Consider the following 25,078-nt stretch of genomic DNA (forward strand, 5'->3'; position numbering starts at 1 on the left):
CGAGTTTCTTTCAAGTTCTCGAGACTACATTTAGCTTTGTGCATCAGGGTTATGGACTCAGCCTCTGCCAATCTCAGAAGCCATTTAGCTTACTTACTGTCCTCGGTGACTTGGCCTTGTTATTTAATTCCACACAGATGATGCAGGTCTATATGGTGAGCTGGACTCAGAGGTGACTCTCGAAAGCTTCCCTCGATGCCTCCGTCAGTGTTCATAGAAGCTTAGTCCGGGCCGGTGCCAAGATATCTGTTTCTGGACTTCTCTAGGAGCTCCTAAAGAAGATCTCAAATGGTTCCGTAAACTTGTTAGGCGAAAATGTGGAATTTACTCGACGAATCCCCGATGGCTGTCTGAAGCGTTTCTCGCCAAGCTTAGTATCATTAGAACGCATTGCACACTGCGACCCCTATCGCTCACTATTTGACGTCTAAGAATACAGGGAAAATAAAAACCAAATATGAATGTATCTAGTGGCTGTTCTCTGGCCTTTCTATCTATGAAGTCTCGTATTGTGCCATGGCAAGGTCAGGCTCAGAGACTGTTCCCAGCCCACAAGAGACTTGGCTGTCTCTCTCCTCAATTCATTGTCCTTCATGACTCAAAGCTATCAAGATAGAGCATTTCATAGCCAGCCAGCCACTATCAGTCTTTCGGCTGGTTTCACGTCAATCACAAGTGTCCGTCTCGTGGCCTTCAGGAGCATGCCACGGCCACCGAAGAGCATATGGTGTATTCTTCATTCACAACAACAGCCACTAGAACATATCTCGTGATTTACTTAATACTCACCGCAGCTAATGTTCTCCGCTATGGTAGTTCCTCGCATCTGAGGCGTTTCTTGATTACTGACGTGATGGGCTACGGGCAAGGCTGGCCTTTGCCGGAGGAAACTGAAGATGATGGTCCTAACTTTGCTATCCTCGAAGCCGAGTTCTGGGATTTACCTACTCATCTGATCTATAAATACACAATTTCCTCTGGCAACTGCCGCGATGTAGTATTTGTGCAAGTATTAGTTCTCATAGACAGGTGCGTAGTTGACTTGGTTTAGCCAGACGACAAGCTGCCTGCCAGATGCACAGCAAACATCTTACGACGTCCGATCGAGACTGGCAGACACTTTAATACTCCTAGAAATAATTCTTTCAATTTCTATTCGCAGGAGCTGCGTCCTTACCACCAGTTGTGTCAAGGAAGTCGAGCCCGCCATTGACTGTCTCTCCCTGGGCATCACATTCCAGCCGATATTTAGTAATAGTTTCCGTAGAAGCTCTTAACCTAGATACTTACATGTGAAGAGACAGAGAGCCCAATATCCCGAATAAAACTCATTTGCTTAGGTTCAACTCTACTGCTAAATCTCCCCAAGTCTCTGTGCCTGATCACAGCAAAGCATCACTCCTTTCAGAGCAACTCCATCACATTACAGGTCCAATCCGCAACCCTATTATTCGAATTATGAGGTTGAGACTCTAAATTCAGTGGCGCACATCAGTTCGTATCTATAAAGTCAAGAACGAGTCGAGAGTATGTGCCTGTCTTGTACGTTGAGGGAGTTTGCCGCATAGGTCAAACTTAATCAGTCGCAAGATATAATCTCGAAAATCTCATCTACATAGTACCTCAGAGCCGACCTAACTTATGCCTACAAATGGCCTGCATGGCAAATGGAGAAGACTCAAAATGCACTATAATATTTTCCACTGAATCTTTGGTCACTGACCTTTCTGTTCTAGTTAGTCACGTCGGTCGTTTTATGGAAAAGAGGACTTCATAACGTTCAGCCAAAAGAAGGACACATCTATCGCGTTGAATTAACCACAGCTCAACTGTTTTGCTGAGGACACCACAATGCACATGAGAATCAGGAATGGTTAGATGAACCACAATGTCCAGACTCAGAGTGCATGGCTGGAAACCGCCGAGAGATGTTGTGTCATCTCATCACCAGGCTGACATATAGGGTAATCCACCGCTCACCGCAGCCTCATCCGCCGCGCATCTCAACAACTCACATATCAACAGAGTATCATCCGGCACAACCGGAAAGTCAATACCTCAATCACTCCAAATACCACCCACCCCCAATCTCCCTCCAACCTCTCGACCATCAAGGCACACCTCAAACACTCCCGCGTCCAAAGAAACACCACAAAATGGGCTCATATGACATCCCACCCCCCTCAGCACCACCATGGCTCGTCCCTGCATCAACAGCCTGCCTCTCCCTCGGCATAACATTCTGGCTGATCGCCTACGTCCTCATGATCCGCCGCTCACTAGCAACCCACGCGACGCCCGCACCACTCGTCGCGCTGGGTCTCAATCTAGGATGGGAAGTAGTCTACGCCTTTGGTGTATGCGAAGCGCCCATTGAGACATACGGTTTCATACTCTGGCTTCTTCTCGATATGGTTGTTCTCTACGCTACGCTTAAAACAGCGCCTAGGTCGTTTGCCTCAAGTCCGCTCATAGCGAATAATGTTGCCTTGTTGCTGTTCCTGGTTTTTGTGGCGGGTGTCATAGGCAATGGGTTGTTTGTGTGGTGGTGGCTTGAGGAGCCGCATAGAGGGTATGGCATCAAATGGGGTAAGAATTGGAAGGGCCTTGAGGCGAGGGATACTACGGAGTTGGCATATTGGTCGGCTGGTGTGGCGCAAATGATATTCAGCGTCTCGGCGTTGGCTATGCTTCTTCAGAGAGGCCACTCTGGTGGACAGAGCTATGCAATTTGGTGAGTCCTTCATTTTCTATATGCAATTGTTGGTTCTTGCAGAGGGTGTGTCTCGATACAGGTCGCCTTGTCATCTCATCTATCATATTTCGTGCTCCCTGATCCCCAGAGCTCGGAACATTACTGCAAATCGTGTCTCAGGTAAGAGCGGTCTGCTGAATGAGATGGTTACCAGTAGGATTAACATCCACTTGTTGTCCCGTGATGACTACCCAGAAAAAGAAATCTCAGAACAAACACTGCATCTAAAACTCAGCCATGCTGACATATCGCTTATAGGTTCTGCCGCTTCGTTGGCACCGTCATGGGTCTGCCCGTCTCTTGCGGTCTGATGTGGTGGTACTGGCCCGAGGCTCACGGCTTCGTTTTCCATCCTCTTGGCGTCTTCATCACTGGCACCTCAGTTGTTTGTGATCTGGCGTATCCCTTTTTGTTGGCCTACGTTCGAACCAGGGAAAAGATCTTGCCTGACGGAAGTCTGGTAGACGGAAGTCTCGAGGCTGAAACTGAGAAGAAGCAGAAATAGAAGGCGTAAAGAAGGATCGAGTCGGGATGATCGACGAGCGGTTTGGTTGGGCAACAACCTGGAAGCCTCACAAACTAGTGGTTGGTTGTGCAATCTTAGTTGATTAGTGATGCATCCCGTCGCGGAAGGGGTAAGCCACCAGCTAAGGAGGCAACAAGACAGAATTGAGTAATGACATGTCTGGTTTCAGATGGCTTCGCCAAAGCAGCACCGAGGAATCCCTTGACACCCTGTGCAATTATGATTTGCCCGTTATACCAAGGATTACTCGCAATTAGCCATGTTCATCGTGAGCACGATGCCAATCCCTCTCTTTCAGCTCGCGACGCGATCAAGCATCTCCAACGCTACAAGGCGCATCTCACGCGCGGTATCACTTGTGATAGCCGCTCACATTGCAACATCAGATCGGGGCACCAGGAATATCTCCTCTATTATGATCGATTCAACAGGGTTAACAACCAATAAGAGAATGACGGAAACATCTCTCAGCCGCCTTAGCTGAGATCATATCGCGTCAATTGAGCTTAGCTCTCCACAAGATCTTATTCTTTTCCTCTAGTCATAGCGGTTGAACGCAACCTGATGTGCGCCCTATGCAGCCTTTCCTTTAGCGTGACGGGGGTCGTGCCTGAGGACTTGAATCGTGGCTTTCTTTGAGATGTGATAGCTCCAACGATGTAAGCCTCGTCCAACAAGCAGGTCCAAGATGGAAACACAGTGAATAAAGAAAAAAGCAACTACTTGTTTACTCATCACCTGACCTCGAGACAATGTGAAGCATGTCTATATCTTCAGTTCATTATCCAAGATCCACATGTTACGCTGACATTGAGAACGGGGCTGAGGTTGAGGTGAGCTGGAGCTGGGATTGGATGTAGAACCAACGGTTGTGTCGACCAACACACCAATAGCAGAGCTGCAAGAGAGGCAAACTCGGTGGACACTTGTCTCGCGATAACCAGTTTCCTAGCAAAGGAAACTCACCGAGTTTGCGATACACCAATCGTAACACAATCAGTATATTGGTAACGAAAGAGAAGTCGCCAATATTCAGCGTGCACATGGCACGAGATCGCGATCAGCGTAATATCAAGTATCCATGTCTTGGCGCATCGAGGTTCCGTAATCTATGTTTGCTGTAATTACCTCGATACTCCGGAAAGAAGTTTGCCCTCGGGCATTTCCGATGTAAAAACAGAGTACGCGATTCGTCGGGACAAAGTTGTTTGTCGAGATCGATATTCCGATCCAAGACATCCTCTAGACATCTGATCACTGAATGCCAGCCTTGTCGCAGAAACGCTCAATGCACCCATTGCACCAATAGACGTAACTGTATGTCAGTGCTAGACAGACACCATATGGTTAAGTCACATGCTCACTGGCTTGTGCGGGTGCAAGCATCATGGCATGACAATAAGGGGCCCAGGGTGTGCCGAATCTCCATCCATCGTGGAGAACAAAAAAGGTCTCAAGTGCTTGCATGTTGCTAAGACTCGCACGATACCACGATCACGTTTTGCATAACTCCTTTTGGCCCGACGTCAATAACACCCGTCACTTTAATTCTCCGTTGCGACCGGGAGATTGATGACAGAATATCCGAGAGGGTGTGGCACTTGTCCGTGCAGTGCAGAGTGCACATAATGCCGCATTTTGTGGCATCATGGCCATGGCCATGGTCTCTGTGCTTGACCGGTCTGTGATAATGTACGTGTCTCGACTCTTTGGGAAGCATGAAATCTCGGAGTTTGCTCGAAAACCAGTAACAGGGGGTGGAGTAGAGCATAGAGAGCCCATGTACCAGGAATAATTTTAAAGAAAAAGAGCGTGTAAATGTAGAAGCGGGTGAGGTGTATCAAGAACTGCACGTCGACGATTTAGGAAATAGGTCATGGAGCGACCGTTTGAAAGTATGAACCTAGAGAAGGTATGCACTTACGGGGCTTATATGCACGTGTCCTGTGCAGCGCTAATGCATCTATCCGGCACTTGGCTTTTCTTCCCTTTCCCTGGCCCCTGGCTACGATCTCTCTGGCGTCAGCGTCAGCGTCAGCGTCAGACGTGGAGAAGAATGGTCTGTGGCTGCCAGCCTTCAATTGGCAAATCTCCGACTTACGTTATACATAATTGCGATGCGATATCAATGATGCAACTCGCCTACTCTCCAGCGTTCAGAGTTTCCTCTTGCAATGCTAGCTTGCGCTCGCGATCCAGACGCTTTGATCTTGCTCAGGCACGAACGCTACGCCCTTTGCCACAGTTGACATCAACAAGAGTCATCGTCATCATGCACCCCCTACTAAAAACTTCAGACGAGACGCTTTACTAAAACTTAATATCTTGGTCCAGTCCAGGCTCATACTAACAAGGAAATCCCCTGGATAAACGGGCCTCAGATCCCTCCTGGCCGAGGGGATCATACTTTGCCTCCCTCCAACAATTGCAAATCATGACAGTCACATAATGTATGTATGTACACACAATTTGAGGGGATCAAGGCATTACCTGCACCTCGGTTCATCGGATGCGGGTGCTGTCTGTCTATACATGGATGCAGGATGCATCACCATGGCTCCAATAGAGCAAGCAGGTGTGTCAGCAGCCCTGCTGCATGCTGCATGTTGGCACTGCGTCGCAATTGGACTCTCCATACTCCATACCGGTGAGCCTTGTTGTGGGGTAGATGGCCTCATGGCGGTGCTTTCGGGGCTTTCAGTCCTGGGGCATTCACAATTGGCCTATGTACTTGAGCCAACCGCCAACGTATGATGGTGTTGGCGTTGAAGTGGTCGCAGTCGCAACCATGAATCTGCATGCTGAAATGTCCCCCTCGAAATCCTTCAAGGCAGCTAGATACCGTCTATTCGGAACGTAATGCCTCTTTTCGGAAGATCATCCCACGCCTGAGCCAAGATTGGAATCGTCAGATGTCGTGGGGTCCAGAGCACGTGGGAAGATTGAGTTGATCTCTATCGCCCAGACAGATGCTATCAACATGATGATCTGGGGTGATAACATGGCGAGATAGCATCCGAGATAGTTTCAGAGTGTAATAGCAACCATGATGAAGGCCCTACCTTGTCTTGACCCAATGCGCATCATGGTGTTGGTGTGTTCAATCTCCGTCCTCCGTTCCCGATACCCCGCCATCCTTGCTCGCTGTAGAGATTTTGACGTGATGACACCCACCGAATGCGGGATTCGGATTCGGGTCACAAGCCTCGGCGGCTGTTAAATGCTGTTTCCAGCCAGGGCAGGACGAGAAAGGACAAAAAGACCATGTCCTGAGGAAATCGCCATTTGATCGGTGAGAAGGGGCATCCCTAGCTCATCACACTGACCGGTTTGATCCTGGCCGCATGTGAAGAAAAGACGCTGCATGACATGCATCGAGTTCCCCGAGAACAGTCACTTTTTCCAAAGCCAAGTGTTATCCCGACTCGTTCTTCTTTTCTTGGCTTAATCTCGCACAACCCTTTTTAGGAAGGGGCCTTTTTTTCTCGTTCTCTCTCTCTCTCTCTCTCTCTTCCGTAATTTGTATGTATGTACCGACCGTTGAGCCATGGATTGTGAAACGGCGGGTGATAAGAGGCGCGAGAGATTTGAGAAGGTCGGAAGTAGGGGACCTTTCGGAATGAAGGACCCTTATGATTGATTGATTGATAAGAATTAGATTGGCCGTGTGGGGTCCTTGCGAGCACCTTTAATTCTCTCATGTGTCTACGGAGGTTCGTCTCAAAAGTCTTTGCCGAAGAAGACTGTGGCTAAGAGACCCACCTTTGATAAGATACCAGAAATACATCTAGCAAGATAATAGATGCTAATTCTAATTAAATTATAGCAGTTTTAACCAGTAAAATACTTGAAGATTCTCCCTAAATGCCCTATAACTATAGGGGTTTAATAGGGCAGTCCCTCTGTAAGCTGTCTCATCTCTTATATACCTCTGTACCTGACAGGGATTAGCAATTGTGGCGTAAGTTATCTTAGGCAAATACTTTTGAGACGAACCTCCGTACGTTAGGTAGGTAATAGTAAGGTAGCGGTAGTGGAGGGTGAATCATGCGACGATAGACAAGGGCTCAAGGTTTCCGTGATGATTTACAGTGCAGCGCTGTTATCATGGGTGTCTGACCCAGCTATCCGGTCTAGGTAGGTGAGTAGGAAAAAAGCTTGATATGATAGTTAGCGAGGATCCAGAAACTGGCGAGTGCCACATCTCCGGTCTCAAAGATTCTTTTGTTTCCCAAACTCAGCTTCAGCCTCATCTTATCAAAAGTCGTGATAACGAACCCCCATGCCGTGACAGTTTGCCTCAAGGGATCTCCCACGTACCCCACGTCGCGGATCTGTCGAAAAGTCGGTCTCCATTTTTGGACATTCTCATGACCTTGACGGTACAGTACGTACGTGGTGTTTACTTGCGCGAAGCGAGTCGAAGCGAACGCGACGACGTGGCAGACAAACCGAAGCTCGGGGATTGAGTGCGAGACTCGGATTGGCCGAGGCTTCTCGAATGAGAAGAGAATGAAAAAATCGGGGCGAGCAAAGAGAGCAACACGTGCGGCTGCTTTGCCATATCCCGTTCTCTAGGCCTTGCAGGATTCAAATGCCTTGCCCGTACATGCAGGGAGAGGTCCAAGGTCCAAGGCCTAGAATGCACAGGAGTTATCGGTAGATGTTGGTGACGAGTACATTGACTGCACTGCACTGCAAGCGGTGAATGGCAAACTAACCGCGCTTTGCGTACCTAGAGTAAACAAACCCCGTTCGTCCCTCTCGCTTCGTACGCTTTGGCCCACGATGCTGCTGTTCCTCGTCATCGTTTTGAGGGATGGATATCATATTTACAACCGTGCTCTGCTGTGAACTTGAACCCACGATGTCAAAGACACATGACGGCGGCATGACATGTACACGCCCTCCTCTACCTTACCTTACCTTACCTTACCTTAGTCAAGTTCGCCGAGGAACCGTTTAGAGTATTTCGTGTCAAAGACCACCACTAAAACACACATAGCATAGGCGGGCTGCTAGTCCAAACTCTGATACCAACGGCCAGTGACGCCTCGTGCAGAAGCGAAAACCAACATTCCCTCCACTACGGGAACCAGAAAAACTTATTCCCATTGAGAAAAGAGACAACTAACGTCTCAATGGCGTAACCTGCGCTAAGAGACACTAAAAGACAAAGCGTTAAGACTGTGCAAATATGTCAACAGAAAGTGATGCTTGAGCAAGAGTTACACGATGACTTTTGGCTGCGAGGCTTTTAGATGACTGCCAAGAATAAGTACATAAAGCGGGTAGAATGGGCCTGACTGGAGACCAGATTGAGACTCCCGTCGGCACGAGGCGGTAGCGCCAACGCGTCAAGAAGCCAACGGCATCAAACTAGCGGACGAAAGGTAAGGTCCAGGGGAAAAGAGATGGTGGGAGGCAAGAAGCGGACAACGTGGGGATTGATGAGGCAGAAGAAGAGAGAGATGAGAGAAGTGATACAGATCCAATGCAATGTGATACCTGACTGACTCCCGTATTCAGTATCGCAGCACTTTTGTATACAGTAGCCATCTAGTTTATAAGGATCTGCTTGGCTCGCACGCACACGCGCTGATGGATGGATCCCCCGTTCGGTAGATGAATCCATCCAACGGCGCGCAAATCACGAAATCGCACTAAGTTATCTCCTCCGACCGAAACCAAACACTGCCATCCCATCCCATATCCCCCATCACAGACTTGCCTATCCTATTACAACAGAGACATGCCACGCTCATCATCACAGACGAGTTCTAGAGATATGTCAAAGGCGTATCAGCGCGGGTATCGTCAGCCTCGTGATTCAGAATGTCACTCGGCACATCATATCAGCAAGATTGAGCGGCCCGTAGCGGGATGGGTCCAAACTAAGGTAATACCGTAATCTCTTGTACCTTTGTAATTTTTTCCCGGATTCAGTATAGAACTTCCCGGTTTTTTTCTACTCCTTGCTTTTTTTCGTTTTGAGCAATTAATCTAGCGCATTCTAATGCCAAAATAGCTGCTTTTCGAAACGGCCGCCCGCAAGTGCTTCATCGACTTTAGCGGATCAAAACTATCAAGGTACGCGAGAGCTGACAAGTTTACTAACAAGCAATATTCTAGTATTTCATTTCCTGCGCCTAACAATATGCAACTATCTTGGGTAGTCTCAGCTGTGATCAGTAGTAAAGATAGGGTTGGTAAAGCAACAAAGTCCCCCCATGCCGTGCGTGCCATGCGCGGCAATATCGGGAGGGACCAAACAATAGGTAAAAAACGCCCATGCCATCGAGTGTAGAGAAAGAAGGTGTAGTAGAAAATGGTTTCCAATCCGATCCCTGAAACCCCCTCCCAAGTGATATCTTTGATTCCCATAAATGCCCATTTCCATGCATGCACCAGTTAGTCCAACAAGGTAGTTGTAGTTGGGTTTTTAATAAAAACATAAGCGCGCCAAAAATAAAATAAAAATAGTAGTCAAGACTCCTTCCCGTGCCAGATGTGGTTGGGCTGCTTCTTCTTCTTCTCTCGAGAGATCAATCCAAGAGGTGTTGCTTGATAATAGGCTGCTCTGATGACGGTCATAAGACCTCTCATGCAGATAATCATCGGAGTAGCGCCCGAGGCTGGTGGTGTGGCGTCCAATGTCGAGATGAGGTCCGAGTTGATGGGTGAAAGTGCTTGTCCTGTGCGTGGCATCGACCCGACTGTGCTGTAGGCAGAGCTATGATGGCCTAAGCTCTCCCCTGTCGGTGGCGAAAAGATGCACATTGCAGGTGTCTGAGCACTTTCTTCAGTGGCCCCCATCCCCCCCAGCTTTCGGGCTCTCCTCGAGAGCTGGTCCCGGGCTGTCGATCGGACGCCATCCCCCCCAAAAAGGTACCAAAGCTTCTGCCATGCTTGTAAACGCCTCTTGCGAGTCAAGAGAGGGACGAAGTGTCCCCCATCCCACATCGGCCAAAAGAACGGGTTTGCACCCAAAGAGCCGAATTCTTTTCCTTCCAGATAATAAAATGATGACAGTAAAAATGATGAACCAAATGCTTTCCTGCGCCTTTCCAAGGTATCGATAAACTGTACTTTTTTCTGTGGTTTTGTTGTTGTTCGATGCTGTCTGTATTTCGTTGATTCATATGTCCACGGTTCCGAAGTGGGGGGTGCCATGTCTCACTTGAGTCGGCCACCTGGTAAAGCACATCGCTTGGCTTGATGAGCCTGCAGACGTCGACTATTCGTTTCGATGGAGGGATATCTCGGCACCGTAGGCGAGAGAGAGACGAATGAGGTTGTATCCTGTTGTTTCAACTCATCCGAGAGGTCGAGTTTCGTATGTGTATGTGTATGCGTGTGCGTGTGCGGGGATGGATAGATAGGTGAAGAGTGCCGCCTTATTGGATGTTGGAGTGGCAGATCGGTTGGCGACACATCGAGAACTCGACCTGCGAGACGGATCGCTCGTTTTCATTGCGCACGAACTTGGGGAGAGTAGGACAAGCGTGACTCGGGACGTTGGATCAGTTTCGCCCATGGGTGATTGCTGGGTTGTTGGCGTTCGCGGCAGGCAGCTAGAGAACTAATTAGTACGAGTTGATGCATTAAAAGTTGGCCTTCGGTGGAGAGCATCGAGTCGGGCCTTGGAAATGTTAAGACATACCACAAATGTCGTCACCCCTGTGGATATATGGTTAGTGAATGTTCATGTATGTTGTGGATATGGCCATGTTGACTCACCAGTACTGCTTGCTCACGATGGTGGGCGGACACCGACGTTCGGTCTCGATATACTTGGGACACCATGATTCTACCAGATGGTAGTGATGTTGGCAGCTAAGTTCCTTCTATAAAATGTATCAGTATATATCTTGTATATAACCATTCACCATCACGGTGATGTGGTGTATGGTGATATGATGTTGTAAGTTCTGACTTACATAGATGTAGTTGCACATTGTGGCAAACCCGACCAAGTTATGTCGATTCTAAAAAACCGTGGACCAAGGTATAATAAGTATGTGAGTCGATCGGTCCAAGATGAAGATGGCTAGGCCCCGTGGTTATATATGTATATACAATGGGCAATAGTAGTGATCCGCCGAACTCTATATCAAAAAGTGAGGGCAGGTAGTAGAGTAGCGTTCAAGGATGCTGCTGGTGTTGGGTAGCAATGGCGGGCGACAAGGTTCCTGCTGAGACGGACTACGGTACAATAACACACGGTGCAACGTCTTGGTCGAATTGGAAATGGCTTCGAGGAGGGGAATAAAGAAGTATTTAAAGACAGAGACAAGATGGAGCCAAAACAACGGTACAGAGGCTAGAGAATCCCTACGGACGGGGCTCAAAAGGAAAAAGGTTGTTTATTATAACTTCGACAAGAGAAAAGGGCCCTTCCATGCCATACATACCTAGGTGACCCCTGTTGACAGACAGCCCACTGCCATCGAGGGAGCCATAGCAGCATCGCGAGCAAGCACACCCTCTCTGTACGTACAAGAAGGGGGGCGTGTTCTCTGCTGCTAAAAGTTTTGATGGTGGCACTTCCATCTCTCTCCGAGAAACAAGGGATTGGGGGGGTGGCTGTCTGGGGTTGTTTTTGCGAGCTGAAGAGCGGGAGGGAGTGAAAAGGGGGGGTGTGACTGGACAGAGTTGCAATGATTTGCGCATGCGTATGCATATATCGAGAGCGACCCGTTTACTGGGATCAACTGTTTTAATCTAAGACCAAGCTATCCTCCACCTGGTAAAAAAGTCCCCCAAGAATTAAAAGGCCACTCACTAGGTACTCACTGTCTGGTGAAACACACAGACCAATCTGCGAGCCCTCACGTCTTCGGCGTCGGCGAAGTGAGGATGAGTTTTGGGTTCTGCAATTTATTTTAGTTTAGAGGAAGACCCTGAGAATGAATGTTTGATGGAGATGGATGAGTCACCGAGGGTTGGCCGAGGCACAGGCAAGACAACGGTCGATGCTATTCCCAAATGACATTTCTCGTTACGAATGAATAAACGATAGAGTACTCCGTAGAAATCACTGTCGCACATGCCGAAACAGCACTGGCCTGTATTACTGGGCTGGGGGATCTAAACTTGGACCCTTCCATTTCACTCCACCATAATATTCCAGAACCACCAATACCGCCGGCAATCCCCTTCCCCTCACGATGATGTTACAGCACGTCCATCCATCCATATCCATCTTGTATCAGGTAACAGCACATACAACCTACATTAAGTCAACATGCTTGCTCGCTCGCTCGCTCGCTCTATGCCTTACCTCATGGATTGGGTACTCACCGCAATACTCTGCCACAGCACAGCACAGCATAGCATTCTCGTTAACTAGTCTCTGGAGCGAGGAAACTGTCTCCAAGGCGGAGCCGCCGTCTAGCTCACCTTGGCCTTCAGGGTGCTGCGATCCACAATTTGAATCAGAACTGTCTCTGTCTGCCCGCCAGACCGCGCCCTCTGCTCTGCTGCTCGAAATACTTCGTGACGGTGAGCAGAACAAAAGGTCTTGGACCCTTGAAAAGGAAGACCAAAACGTCCCGCCTTACTCCACCGCGAGGGGAGCAGCACCTCAAGCAACGATGACCGCCTCCAAAGCAAGCAATAGTTACCTATCTACTCGACTCTCACCGTTTTATCTGATTGGGAGTTGCATCACCCGAGCAGACACGGGCCGTCGGGCACGTGGAAGCCTCCCTCAATGAGCCAACCCCTTCGTGTGATCAGCATGTTGTACTGCCTAGAGCGGGATGCACCACGACCGTTTTGAGGGGTCGAGACCTCTTTGATATTGCTTCTTTGGAGAGACCAAGTCAACTTTTGCTAGTCATGGCATGCCAATTAAGGAGACTCGTCATTATTCGGCATCCCTTGACTGAGCAGTCATCAAGGTAGGTAGGTAGGATGCTGTTTTGACTGGCTGCGACAATGCTGGTCTGGCTGAATCAATAATAGAAACAAGGTCTATCTGATAAAGGGCCTGCCTGGCTGTCTGCGTCAATGCACATCACATCAATGTAGAAAGGATTTTCTTGTGCTGCATTGCGTGCAGGTCAGGTTAGTCTGGTTTACTGCGGTTCAGTGCACGGCCATGTTTTGTGTCATCCATCGCTGTCTATCCTATTGAGCGAGGGGATTTAATTAATTAAGTAATCACTCAGGTAATTAATTAGAGCAGAATATGGATGACAGAGCGAGAGTGATAAACCTGTCTGACCCACTGCCAACGTCTCAGTCCGTTCTAGACGTGCCCTGTCCGTAGAGGTCCATTGGACTTGGTTGATGAGCGACACTGGACGCTTGGACACTGACGCCATTCTCTGCTGGGCTGGGCTTTCGTATGGCCCCTGGCGAATTTTAGAGGGCTCAAGTACCGTCGTGATTCCATGACACACATGTCCACTGCCGGGTATCACCATTCGGAGAATGACCTCGTTTCGTTGCCCAAAACGACCGGGAGAAAAAACAAGGCTGTCTGGGTCATATGGACTGAGCTTAGACTCCTACATACATACGACCCCATACACAACAGCATCGTGCATGGAGTTAGCATTTTAGCACGCATATTCTGGCGCTCTGCTCCACTGCACACGTGGGCGCAATGCCGGTAGCGGTATGTCCTGTATTGTCCTGTCCTGGTCCTGGGCTGCTGTCGGCTTGTCACTCAGCCGAAACGTATCCGCTACCGAGAGTTTGATGAGAGATCCCGTACCATAGCATTTACAGGGCTCGTAGTGGTGCAAGGCCCCTATAAGCTTGGCTGGTTAGCTGTTATCTAGGCGCACCCGACCTTAAAGTATGTACACATTCACGAGTACCGATATCTTGTCGTCGCCAACAACTCATTCAAATACTGCACAATCTTTAAGCCTTTCACCCGCTGCCCTCCACGTGAGTTTTCTACTTTCCTAATGAGGAACCGGTCAACAAGTTTCGACATGGCTATGCACAAGTTTGAGCCAGGCCTCGCTGCAGGCCTACGCTGTCAAGCATGAGAATCCCACCAATTGCGGCTAAACGAGCACTCATCCTTGCTGCACTCTACAGGGGGTGTTTGTTCTGTTTATGTCAACGTTCATACATACATACAATATCCCGATTCTTTTCGTATAAATCTTTTCTTGATTCATGACACAGCCAAACACAGACCAGGTTTCAAAAAGGAGAAACACAGCACACACATACTCTCTCTCTCTTGCAATGCGTCATGTTCAAGACTAAACTTAGCGAAAAAGCCTTCCGCTTCTGAAAGGCGTCTTCTGGAATACATAATTTCCACAATCTCCACAGTCGATCCAACGCCGTCTCTTGGTTGATACCACACCGCTATCCAATCAGCCCTGCAAATCCAGATTTTCGTGCTCTCCATGGCAAATTATCTGCCAAGGGGGACTGACGGGTGAGTCCTCTTAGCCTCTACCGACTGGCTGGACGGCTTTGCCCGGGACCTAGGAAATGCCCCCCGAGCAAGCCAGACATGACATGCTATGGAGACAACTTGTCTCCATACACGGCCATGTCCAGCTGTAGCTTGTGTTTCTAGTCCTCCGAGACTATCATCGTCTACTCCGTGAAGAGAAAAAGCTCCTCTTCGCTCAAACGCATTCAATCTTATCTGGACGATACTATTCATAATCGCCAAATTTTTCTTAGGTCTCGGGCTCGCTATTTGGTCAGTGAACTCCCCTGCCTCTGACGCCAAGTTCACCCTAGCCTGAAGAACCTGGCCTCTGTTGCAATCGTCAACTCTGCAGAGCCATAATGCCCCTCTTCACAGGGGTTTGTCCAATCACGTCGGTCCCAGCTTTCTTCTTTGGCGTTCCCAGGACGCGGGCTCGGGCCTCGGGATGTTCTGCTTCTGGTGGGTGTGACAGTCCCAATCCCAGCCAAGTTCCAGGGCCAGGAGCCGGCTCTTCTGACTCTCTCTTTCTGCTGAGAGACTCCCCTTCGTCAATGCGAATTATTTCTCATGCAAGGGTGACGACACTCGGTATTCACTTCAGCTGTCAACTTACCCGAGCTACATACGGAAACACTTTGACATGTCTGTTTCACTTCCTACATGAACTGCTAAAATCTAACAAGCCAAACAAAACGGCCGAAGAGAAATGCAAAGCTTAAACGAGACAGAGTTTACTGACACCTATCAGGCTGGGCATGGGTCTGCAGGACGCCATCTTGAAGATCAAACTCACGGAGCGCTGTAGCCTCTGTTGGGAGAACTGTACATACCTTAGCATACATACCTGGTTACAGGAGCCATGCCCATCCTTCTGTAACCCTCGCCAGGTCCAGAAACCTGTAACCCTCCGAGGACCTCTGCGGTCATGTCTCGGAGCTATCTCTTCAACGAGGTCCTTCTCAGGCCAAGTCCGCCACGTTCAATCCTGATCCTTCAGCCTGGATATGAACAGGGCTTCAAATCCAGTCCACTCTTGTCAGACCAGGATCGTGCGGATCTCTCGTTCTTCGTCATCACCTGTCCTATTATCTTGTCGCTGGTCTGAGCTGGTTACCAAGAGAAAGGTTTTCCCTTCCCTTCCCTTTCCATTCCTCCGGGCAGATCATGTAATCCCGCCTCTGCCGGGAAATCACACAGAGTGGAACTCGTTCGCCCTGGGTCAAATCAACTGACTGGTTACCGAGCGCCTGGGTACGAATGATGAGACAACAAACGAGAAAACAACAGTCATTCCATCAGAGACGAGGGGGAAAAAGGGGAGATTTGTCTCGGCTGGTTTTGCCCCGGCGTAGTCGGGCCAGACACAACGAGACACTCGTAACTTGCTAGTGTATTTGGATAACTGCGCATGCAATAACCAGATACGAAGGCGAATCTTGCTTCAATAACGCTTCACAAAAGAGGTGTGTGGATTTGTTACTCAATAAACACTAATGTAAATGATGCAGACCGCTCTTTGACAGCTGTACGATGTCAACAACGCATGCATTATGCATATGGGGGCAATGCAGGTCTTGACAGTCTCGAACTTGGAGGCCTTTTCGCATCACGAAACCTCGACTTCTCGAACTTCGAGGAAGAAGAAAATTCTTTACGCGGAAACCGCCAGGGCCGCTTCAAGCGCTGACGGGTAGAGATGCAAGGCACAAGCACAACCTGTCAACCCCAGACTTGGCACGTTACTTAACAAGGAGTGTCCGTGGCTTTTTTGTTCTCTGCGGAATTGTCCCCGCTACATAGTAGATTTGCGGAACCACCAGAGAGGTGAACTTGGTCGCTAAACTCACCGGTTTTACTAGTCGCCGCCAAGTTCACATGAGTTGCAGAAGTGCTTTATGATGGTTGCTTTGTTGGCGGCTTCTGGACCGGGCCGGGCGATGATAGGTTTAGGCATCATGCCATTCTTGATTGAAGATTTTGTTTCTCTTCTGCATTTGATGATCGTATTCGGTGTGAGTCTAGAGAGAGCTTGGGAGAGATGGAAGAGCCGGGACTGCGAATACCCTACATCGGATACATACGTGAAAGAGTCACTAGGATGATTCTTTGATGAAGTGACTCCGGCGCCTTGCGAAGGACAGGGAATTGATTATGCTATGACTTTCTTCTATCGAGACAGTCGCTCTACCGTCCACGCCCTGTATGATCGGCCTACAACGTATCAACATATCATGATAGGCAGATCTCGCCCAGGAACTCGTCATGATGATTCTGGCGTGAGCATCCATGCGTTGCAACAAGGTACAGTTACCAGTAACCTGGTTTATCATGACTCCCCAAGGATGATCGCGAGGAAGCGATATTTACGATGCAACATTTGCGATGCAACATAGGCAACAGAGAAAAGTGAGCAGAGTGTCTATGTACCAGAGACTGTTTCAGGGCATCTTGAAGAGTTACTCTACCCATGTCATTCGGCAGATTTCTCACCAGAGGCATGAAAGTATACATCTCGGCCGAGGGAGGATAAAAAGCAATACAGACGGACACAAAGTTGGCCTATCGTAGATTGATTGTCCCCCATGTCATGATGGAATCCTTGTCTCGCACCAAGCCTGCGGAACCGTTCTGCTGGAAATTGGCGAGATGACGCAGAATGTAAAACCGCATGGTCCTGATCGCGGTCTTTGCCATCAAGAGAGACAGGCAGATTCTTCTCCCTGTGAGACAAAAAACGTGCTCTCTTTGAGGGGGCCTATGCTCAAAACAAGACAGGACAGGGGTGTCTTGAGCGCAGAAAGGGAGGGACAGGATGGGGATCCTGACATTTCTGTCGCACATGCTTCTTCAGGAAAAGAAGGGTCCGGATATTTTCACTTTGGAGGAGAAGCGAGTCGAGTTGGTTTGGGTTGGGCATCAAGATCTTCAGAGGTATATCCACAGCTAAATCCCGAGGCAATGGACATCTGTGGGACTTTGCCTGGATCGGAAAGAGTTTACCCATTACCAAGCCGTTGGGTGAAAGCTTAATTTCATTCGTTCTATTACCGTGAGGTTATGAATCATTTTCTCTCTCTGCCCTTTCGTTTCACGAGATTTGTTGCTTGGCTTGGCTTGGCTTGGCTTTACTAGACAAGAGAGAGAGAGAGAGCCGACGTGAAGTGGGATGGCTCGCGGCTGTGCCGTTCTCGGCGTCGGGGTCTAGGAACGTTCCGTGTAGCGAAAATGCGTCCCTTGCTTATGAAGACCTCCAATGGGGGTTTGATATCGAGGGTATGTACTGGATGCCATGGCCTGCGGATGGATGCATAGCTACGCAGGTAACAGAGAGAGTAATGTACATACTGTACTGTAGAGCTGATGACGACTCAGTGGGGGGCGTGTATCTGTTACAGCTCAGGTCAGGTCAGGTCAGGTCAGGTCAGTCTACATATTATCTGCCGGTGAAGAATTGGTTCGATTCGGTTCGTTCATTCACCGTCTGTCACTTGTCAGTTTCGATAGGGACGGAAAGCCAGGAGTAGGAGGTTTTAAGTTAAGTTATGCTACTTACGTGCATGGAAATGAATGCACGTCTTGATAAGTGCATCTCGGGTCAGACGTTCCGAAGACGCCTTGGATAGTGTCGTGCGAATTATACTCTCTTTGGAGTAGGAAAAACGTCGTAACGGTAAGTCTCTGGGCCAATAAACGCGTTAAAGTCATAGCGCTCTTTCAGTGACTGGCGTGAGGTGAGTTGAGATTGATAGACGGTCTTCTCGTACTTGTACCCCTGTCACATCGTGCAGGTTGGCGATCAAACCTTTCCAAGGATGGATCGTAACGGCATTCCTATTCCATCTCAGCCATTTGCTTTGTTATATGCACACATTGTCATAGCGATATCGATTATCGACCACAGAGCAGGGCCTGTTATGTTTCATCGCTCGCTCGTTAATTAGGGGCGTCACCAAGACACGGGTTGGGAGGGAGAGTCAGCGAGTCGAGTCGTAAACTCAAAATAGACAGGGCAGGGCGTGTGCTGTTAGAGTTTGCAGGGGATACTCAAACGGGCAAAACTGGCGATGCTACTGGGCGTTAGGTGGTCTAGTGTCGGCACATCCCTCACCCAAACATCTGTCTACGAGGAGCCTTCTAGAGCTTCGGTCCCAATCAGATACCGCTGAGGACCTCTGTGGCCTGGTGTCGGATGCATCGTTGGCTTCCCCTAGCGGGCGCGTTTGACGACGGCAGACTCGACGTCCTCGTGTCTTCCACTGGGTACGGTAGCCAGCTGCCCTGGCCCTGCCCTGCCCTGCCAGGCCTTGCGATAGTTGCAGTTACAGTTGCTCTAGTAAAACGAGACGTGGGGAGGTTTGCAGTTGCGAGGTTCGGTCATATGCGAGGCTCTGATGAGAGTCAGTCAGTCCCTCCCTCTTGTTGTCTCTTTTCTCGTCGCGATGCGGATCGCCAATGGCAAACTTCGGAGGCCACGCCGCGCGGGAATAGAGGCTAGTAGTTAGGGATTTTCAGGGCCCTGAGGATCAAATTCCTGTCTGGGAAATCCGAAGATGAGCGGCATATGATTTACGCTGTTCCAGATCTCTGGGTCAGTTGGGCATGAATTGGGCTTCAACTTCGACGACGAAAAGATTGCCACTCTGAGAAAATGGGAATTGTTGGGTAGAATAGGGGATTTTGATGGGAGACGATGGAAGTCTGGTGTTTCGTGAATGTGCCTGTGAAGTTTTTGTGTCATTGCCCCTGATTTCGTAGAGTTGAGGCTTGGTATGCTCGTAAGCCTCCTCACAGACTCTCGACACTTGGTGATATGTGTTTGTCTCAGTGAAAACGATGGTATGTATTAGTGAATTGCTTCTTGAGGCCTCCTCCATCTTGAAACAGAACAGTTGAAGCCCCTATACCGATACTGCATCCATCCCCAGCCCAGTTCCCTATCCAACTCGTGCCCTCTCCTCAGGTCACTGCCCCCTATGAATCTATCAAAGGTTCTATCTCACTCCGCAACTCAACCAGATGCTTCGCCAAAGCCTCCTCGCGATCCCGAAACGCCTGAAAAGACACATCCACAACTCCCGCGAACATGGACGCTGCGTTCCCAGCCCCTAACCACCGAGCCGTCGAACCTCTCAGACGAGATAAGAACTCCTCTGCTAGCTGGATCGTGAGAGACATCTGCAGAAATGGAGACGACTCTATAGCGAAGGATCCTACCGTCACGGCGGGTAGTTTCCAGAAGCTGAAGGTCGTACCCGTACCTGTCTGTGTTGCTAGCTCTGTGTGTACGAGGCTGAAGACTCGTTGATACATGTCCAGCAGACGCACGTATGTTGACAAGATGAACATGGCATTGCCCGGATCACTTCCATCAATGGTAGAGTGATGCATCTTACTCCCATCATTGTTGGAAGGTGGTTTCTCAAGAATATCAGCAACACGTCGCGTGAGCTTGAACATATCCTCAATGGGAAACCCCTGACTTCTAAACCTCTCATCAACAGGACGACCCATCAGCGGTCCATCCTGGGGAGAAGGCAAAGCGGACGCCAGGCCCAGCAGCCGGGCGTTTATGTCAGACAACTGCGCCATCCAGTGAATCTGGGGAACCTCGTGCTGCTGCAGCGGCGACAAGTCAGCGTCGTGGCGGAGGGTGATCTGTCTGGGCCTAGGCCTATTACTCCTCTGCTGCTGCTTCGACTGCGTGCGTGGCGCGCGCTTGTCAGAGGTGCTGCTGTGCTCAGGTGCACAGCTCAGGGGCACGACGTGCTGCTGGTGAAGAGCGTCACGCTCTGGTGCAACTTCACACGGCGGCTGGTGATAAGAGTGTTCAGGTGGCTGCTGGTGCTGGTGCTGATGCTGGTAGAGAGGTGCAGGTTCCCAGAATACAGGACGAGTTCCAGGGAACTCGGAGTGAGATAAATACTGAGGATTTGTGAAGAAGGCGAGCTGCTGGTCAAAGGTGAAGGCAAAGTCGGTGCTGTCGACTACGGGATCGGGTGAGACAGGGACAGGGACGGAGACGGGGAGGATATGACTCTTAGACGTCAGGCTGAGGCTGTTGTCTGTGTCCGTGTGTGTATGGGTACGGGTATTGGTATTGTTATTGGGTATTATTGACACCGCTGCTTCTCCTTGACTCGGCTGTGAGTCGGTTGCATCCAAGACAGAAGAAATAGAGGGCGATAAAGCAGAATGGTAGGGGGCACGTACCCGCGTCGGGTGAGACAAGACTCGGATCCTCTTGACTATCTGTCCGTCGTCGTTTCGGCGAGCGGCGTCCACTCGACGTAGCAGTAAGAGAAGAAGTCGTCCCGTTCTCAACAAACTGCTGCTGCTGCTGTTGCTGACTCTCCGCAAGCTGCTGCTGATTCTTCCTATACCGTAGCGAAGGACTAGACTTGCACTCCGTCTTGAGCCTGACGCACCGCTCGCACGCCTCGTCGTTATATCGTTTGCAGCTGAGTTTCTGCGCGTGGCAGCGATCACAAGCTTTCCTATGGACTGTCTCTGCCATGACATCGAACTTTTTTTCTTTCTTTTCGAACGGTGGCAAAGAAACAAGGGGGAACAAAGATGGGCGGTTTATAGAAAGGAGAGAGGGAAGAATTGAGTGATGCTGTATTTTGTTTTTGGTGGCACAGTAACAGCTCTTCCCACATTTTGTGAGTTGAGAGGAGGAGATGGGAGGAAAAGAGGCTCATGCATGAACTCGCCTACGGAGCGTGTCGTGCTGCATCGAGGATCCTGTAGCTTTTGCCAGTGAGGCGGTTCCGATGCTGTCGGTATCCTCGTCGTGAGACCTTGTCAGGGGTATCCGATCCAATGGACCGGCGTCGATGAGCAAGATGAAGCAGATGAGAATCTGCTATGTATGTCTCGACGCCATACCTTGAGGTATCATCAAGTGGAAGATATCAAACTCATGACTTTGAATCAAGCACTCATATCAAGTCAAAACCAGTTCCATTCTTCATTATCATCAAAGTCTCTCATCAATCTCAACAAGCGGTGGCGTCTCTTCCCTTCTCTTCAATGTATCACAACAGCACGCCTTGTGCTCCTCGACCATGTGGTGCAACGCGAGGCACGTCTTTCCCTGTTAGCCCTGTCCTTACAGAAAGCCTCGTCTGGGCCTTTCCCTTTTCTTCACCGCAGATTTGAGAAACAGGCTGGCTTGATTGATATATCGGTTCGACGGTGTGCTTCATTGGAGCGTAGTTCGGCGAGCTGCAGTTGCGTGGAGGCGAAGGAGACGAAAGCGATTTTTTGATGAGTTGAGTCAAATATTGCGATTGTGGCCAGTCACTGGTTTGAACGGAAGAATTATTATTCTTTGGCTGATATTTCTTATAAGCTGTACTCTGTATGGTCCTCCACTCAGTATCAACCTGTATACAACCACACCACTTCCCATGAACACTTCTCATGACATCTCCCATCATATCACCTCAGATCATGCCCATTCTCCACTCATAACTAATACGTAATATCTCCCCCAACGCAATCTCGATCGGTTCATCATCCGATCTCATCCCCGCAGACAAGGGTATCAATATTTACTTTTTCTCCCCCATCATCGTTTAAAGTGACTGCATACAACGTCGTCCACAAGCAGGCGAGACATTGGACGGTGGCGTCCAGTCGTAACTCAAGCCTTGTCTGGGAAGATAACACACACACACACACACACACACACACATGTTGTCGCTATTGTCTCTCGTCACTTTTACTCGTGGCTCGTCTCACTGTACTACATGTGATACTAACACGTCGGCTATTTACCAAGACACACTCTTAAGTTCTTCACGTCGGATACTATCGAGCCAGAAGCGAATGAAGATTAGGTTGAATAATTCTTTTTTGTTTTTGAGGGTGGCATCTGGTATCTAGTATATGCACTCTTTCTTCAATCTGAGCAAACAAAACATACCGCTGCAAAAAAGCACAGCAGATCCTCAACGCCCTCGACATGCCAGACAATGAACCGATCAAATACAAGGAAACCCATCATATGCAGCGCATCACTTTTTAAATATCACCAGTCTTGAAGAGCTCGAGGTGCTGGCGCTCACGGGGAACACCGTTCTCCTCGAGGAATGCCCTGACATTGACCATCCAGTCCTCAGGTCCGCAGATGTAGTATTCAGCATCAGCGTTGTCGAGCTGGAGAAGCTGTTCCTTCTGGAGCTTGGCAAGGTCGATCTCGCCCTTGAAGTCGTACTGGTCACCCTCCTTGACGTCCTCGAGGAATATCTTGGCGGTGATGTTCTCGTGCTTCTTGGCAGAGTCGAGAACATGGGGAACGAAGCAGGTAGAGCCAGAGTAGCGAGCACCGTGGATCCAGGTGATGGGTCGTGAGGCGGTCGGGGACTGGAGAACTGAGTCGAGGATGGAGACGAGAGGAGTGGCGCCAACACCAGCGGAGAGGAGAACAAGAGGCTTCTTGGCAGCAGAAGTGTCGGTAGGGTCGAGGGAGAACTCTCCAGCAGGAGGGCTCAGTTCAAGCTCGTCACCGACGTTGTAACGGTTGTGAAGTCTTGTGGAGAGAAGACCAGCAATCTTGCCAGCAGCGAGATCCTCAACAGCAGGCTCCTCAGTAGGACCCTGAAGCTTGACACTGATGCGGTAGTGGCCGGTGCCAGGAGCCTCGCTCAGACTGAACTGACGGCTCTGGAGAAGACCATCAAGCTCAGGGATGGGAATCTGCACGCTGACGTATTGTCCGGGGAGGAACTTGGGCAAAGACTTGCCATCAGTAGGCTCAAGGTAGAAGCTAGTAACAGAGTCGTTCTCAGCCTCCTTCTTGACAATCTTGAACTTGCGCCACGAGTTCCATTCGCCTGCAGCCTCGTACATCTGACCCTCGCGCTGGATGAAGATATCAGCGAGCTGGCCATAAGCAGCAACCCAAGCGTCCTTGATCTCAGTTGTCAAAGCAGAACCGAGAACCTCGCCAATGGCACCGATGAGATGTGTGCCAACGATGGGGTAGTGTTCTGGCTTGATGAAAAGAGAAACGTGCTTGTGAGCAATGCGCTCAACGGCGTGGGAGAGCTTGCCAAGGTCGTCGATATATGTAGCGTAGGCGAGGACAGAGTTGGCGAGAGCGGCTTGTTGAGCTCCGGTCTGCTGGTTTCGTAGAGAGAAGTAGTTCTTGAGCTCAGGGTGAGCGCCGAGCATGTTGCGGTAGAAAGTGGTGGTGATAGTCTTGCCATGCTCCTTCAGGATGGGAGCAGTTGACTTCACAATTGCTACTTGTGCTGCGGTGAGAGCCATTGTGTACTGTTTGTTTATCTGGCGTTGAAGAGATGTGAGGAATAGTTGAGAGGTTGTTGTAGTGTTGATCTACTAGATGATGCCGAGAATAATGTCGTCAAACTGGCCAACCTTTAGACTCTTTATATACCAGGCCGGAGAACCAGTCATGGCGCGGAGAAAGAACATTACGCTCTTCATGACTCTCAAGGCCAAGCATCATGCCATGCGAAAAGAATAGCTCATGGACCCGAATACAGCGCCGTTCGCCGTGTGGGTTCCTGGATCACGGTCCGATCTTGATAGTGGTCTGATGGTTTTGGTTAGAGCATCTCCGCGGGGTGAGCCGCACGTTACCGGGATTGGCGTTGGGGCTTCTTTTTTTGGATACCGTTTTTTATGTTAGTTACTGCATTCGTTAATATGTTTCGTCGGATCCAGACTGATGGAAATGCAGGGCCCAACTATATCCCCAGGCTTGACGTTCCTTTCATGCTAATGCCCCGCCGTCTTGCGTGTAAGTTTGGGAGAGGCAGGGTAGAGCAGAGACGATCAAATACCCTTGTGTCATGGCTTTGCATACGTTGCATTGAGTTGTCTGGCAGTCAATTGCTCAAACAGGTCAGCTATTTCGTGCTGAAAGGCCTCAATTGCCCAGGGAAAAGTCTTGCACTTGACGGAGATGCGGAAATACCCAGCTCTTGACCTTAAATTTTCGATGCCACGAGCTTGGAACGTTGAAACCTGTGACAAAGAGTGGGCTGACACCTGTAAATAAGCTTCGGATCACCCCGGGTTCTCGAAGATAGTTCGGAACGGCTCTTGCGGCTGCAACGGGTCGAGACTGTAAATTCCTAGCATCGACAAAACATCTGACTTTTGTCGTCAATCCAGAGTCGCATTTGCAGGGGGCGGAATCCCACCGCGCGAATCATTGCTGCAAGATTGATAAGCACCTGGATCTTGGTGGAGTAACACGTAGAGCTTCCTCAGTTTGTGTCTCCTTGTGACTTGTAAGGCATGACAGGTCTGTCTATTCCATCCCACGTCATGACCTTGATGCATATCTTGGCATGAAAGCTGAAAAAGGGTTGTTCAGACAAAGGAACTATTCCGCTCTGCTTGA

General features: G+C 49.5%; 4 protein-coding genes; 1 reads left to right on the forward strand and 3 right to left on the reverse strand.

Annotated features, from left to right (window-relative positions):
- Nucleotides 1–2,156: 2,156 nt before the first annotated feature.
- FFUJ_09951 (uncharacterized protein) lies at nt 2,157–3,260 on the forward strand (the record flags this gene model as incomplete). XM_023568090.1 has 2 exons in its annotated part: nt 2,157–2,734; nt 3,014–3,260. The coding sequence occupies 2 exons, from the start codon at nt 2,157–2,159 to the stop codon at nt 3,258–3,260; spliced, it is 825 nt and encodes a 274-aa protein (XP_023435440.1).
- A 7,491-nt stretch (nt 3,261–10,751) lies between these two features.
- FFUJ_09950 (uncharacterized protein) lies at nt 10,752–11,239 on the reverse strand (the record flags this gene model as incomplete). XM_023568091.1 has 4 exons in its annotated part: nt 10,752–10,855; nt 10,945–10,961; nt 11,022–11,128; nt 11,222–11,239. The coding sequence occupies 4 exons, from the start codon at nt 11,237–11,239 to the stop codon at nt 10,752–10,754; spliced, it is 246 nt and encodes an 81-aa protein (XP_023435441.1).
- An 8,429-nt stretch (nt 11,240–19,668) lies between these two features.
- Nucleotides 19,669–21,211, reverse strand: FFUJ_09949 (uncharacterized protein; the record flags this gene model as incomplete). XM_023568092.1 has 2 exons in its annotated part: nt 19,669–20,759; nt 20,908–21,211. 2 exons carry the CDS (start codon nt 21,209–21,211, stop codon nt 19,669–19,671), a joined length of 1,395 nt encoding a protein of 464 aa, XP_023435442.1.
- Nucleotides 21,212–22,725: 1,514 nt separating this feature from the next.
- FFUJ_09948 (probable flavohemoglobin) lies at nt 22,726–23,973 on the reverse strand (the record flags this gene model as incomplete). XM_023568093.1 has 2 exons in its annotated part: nt 22,726–23,751; nt 23,791–23,973. 2 exons carry the CDS (start codon nt 23,971–23,973, stop codon nt 22,726–22,728), a joined length of 1,209 nt encoding a protein of 402 aa, XP_023435443.1.
- Between the last annotated feature and the right edge of the window lie 1,105 nt (nt 23,974–25,078).

This window comes from Fusarium fujikuroi, chromosome FFUJ_chr09 (genome assembly GCF_900079805.1).
Source record: "Fusarium fujikuroi IMI 58289 draft genome, chromosome FFUJ_chr09".
In the NCBI taxonomy this organism is placed as follows: Eukaryota; Fungi; Ascomycota; class Sordariomycetes; order Hypocreales; family Nectriaceae; genus Fusarium; species Fusarium fujikuroi.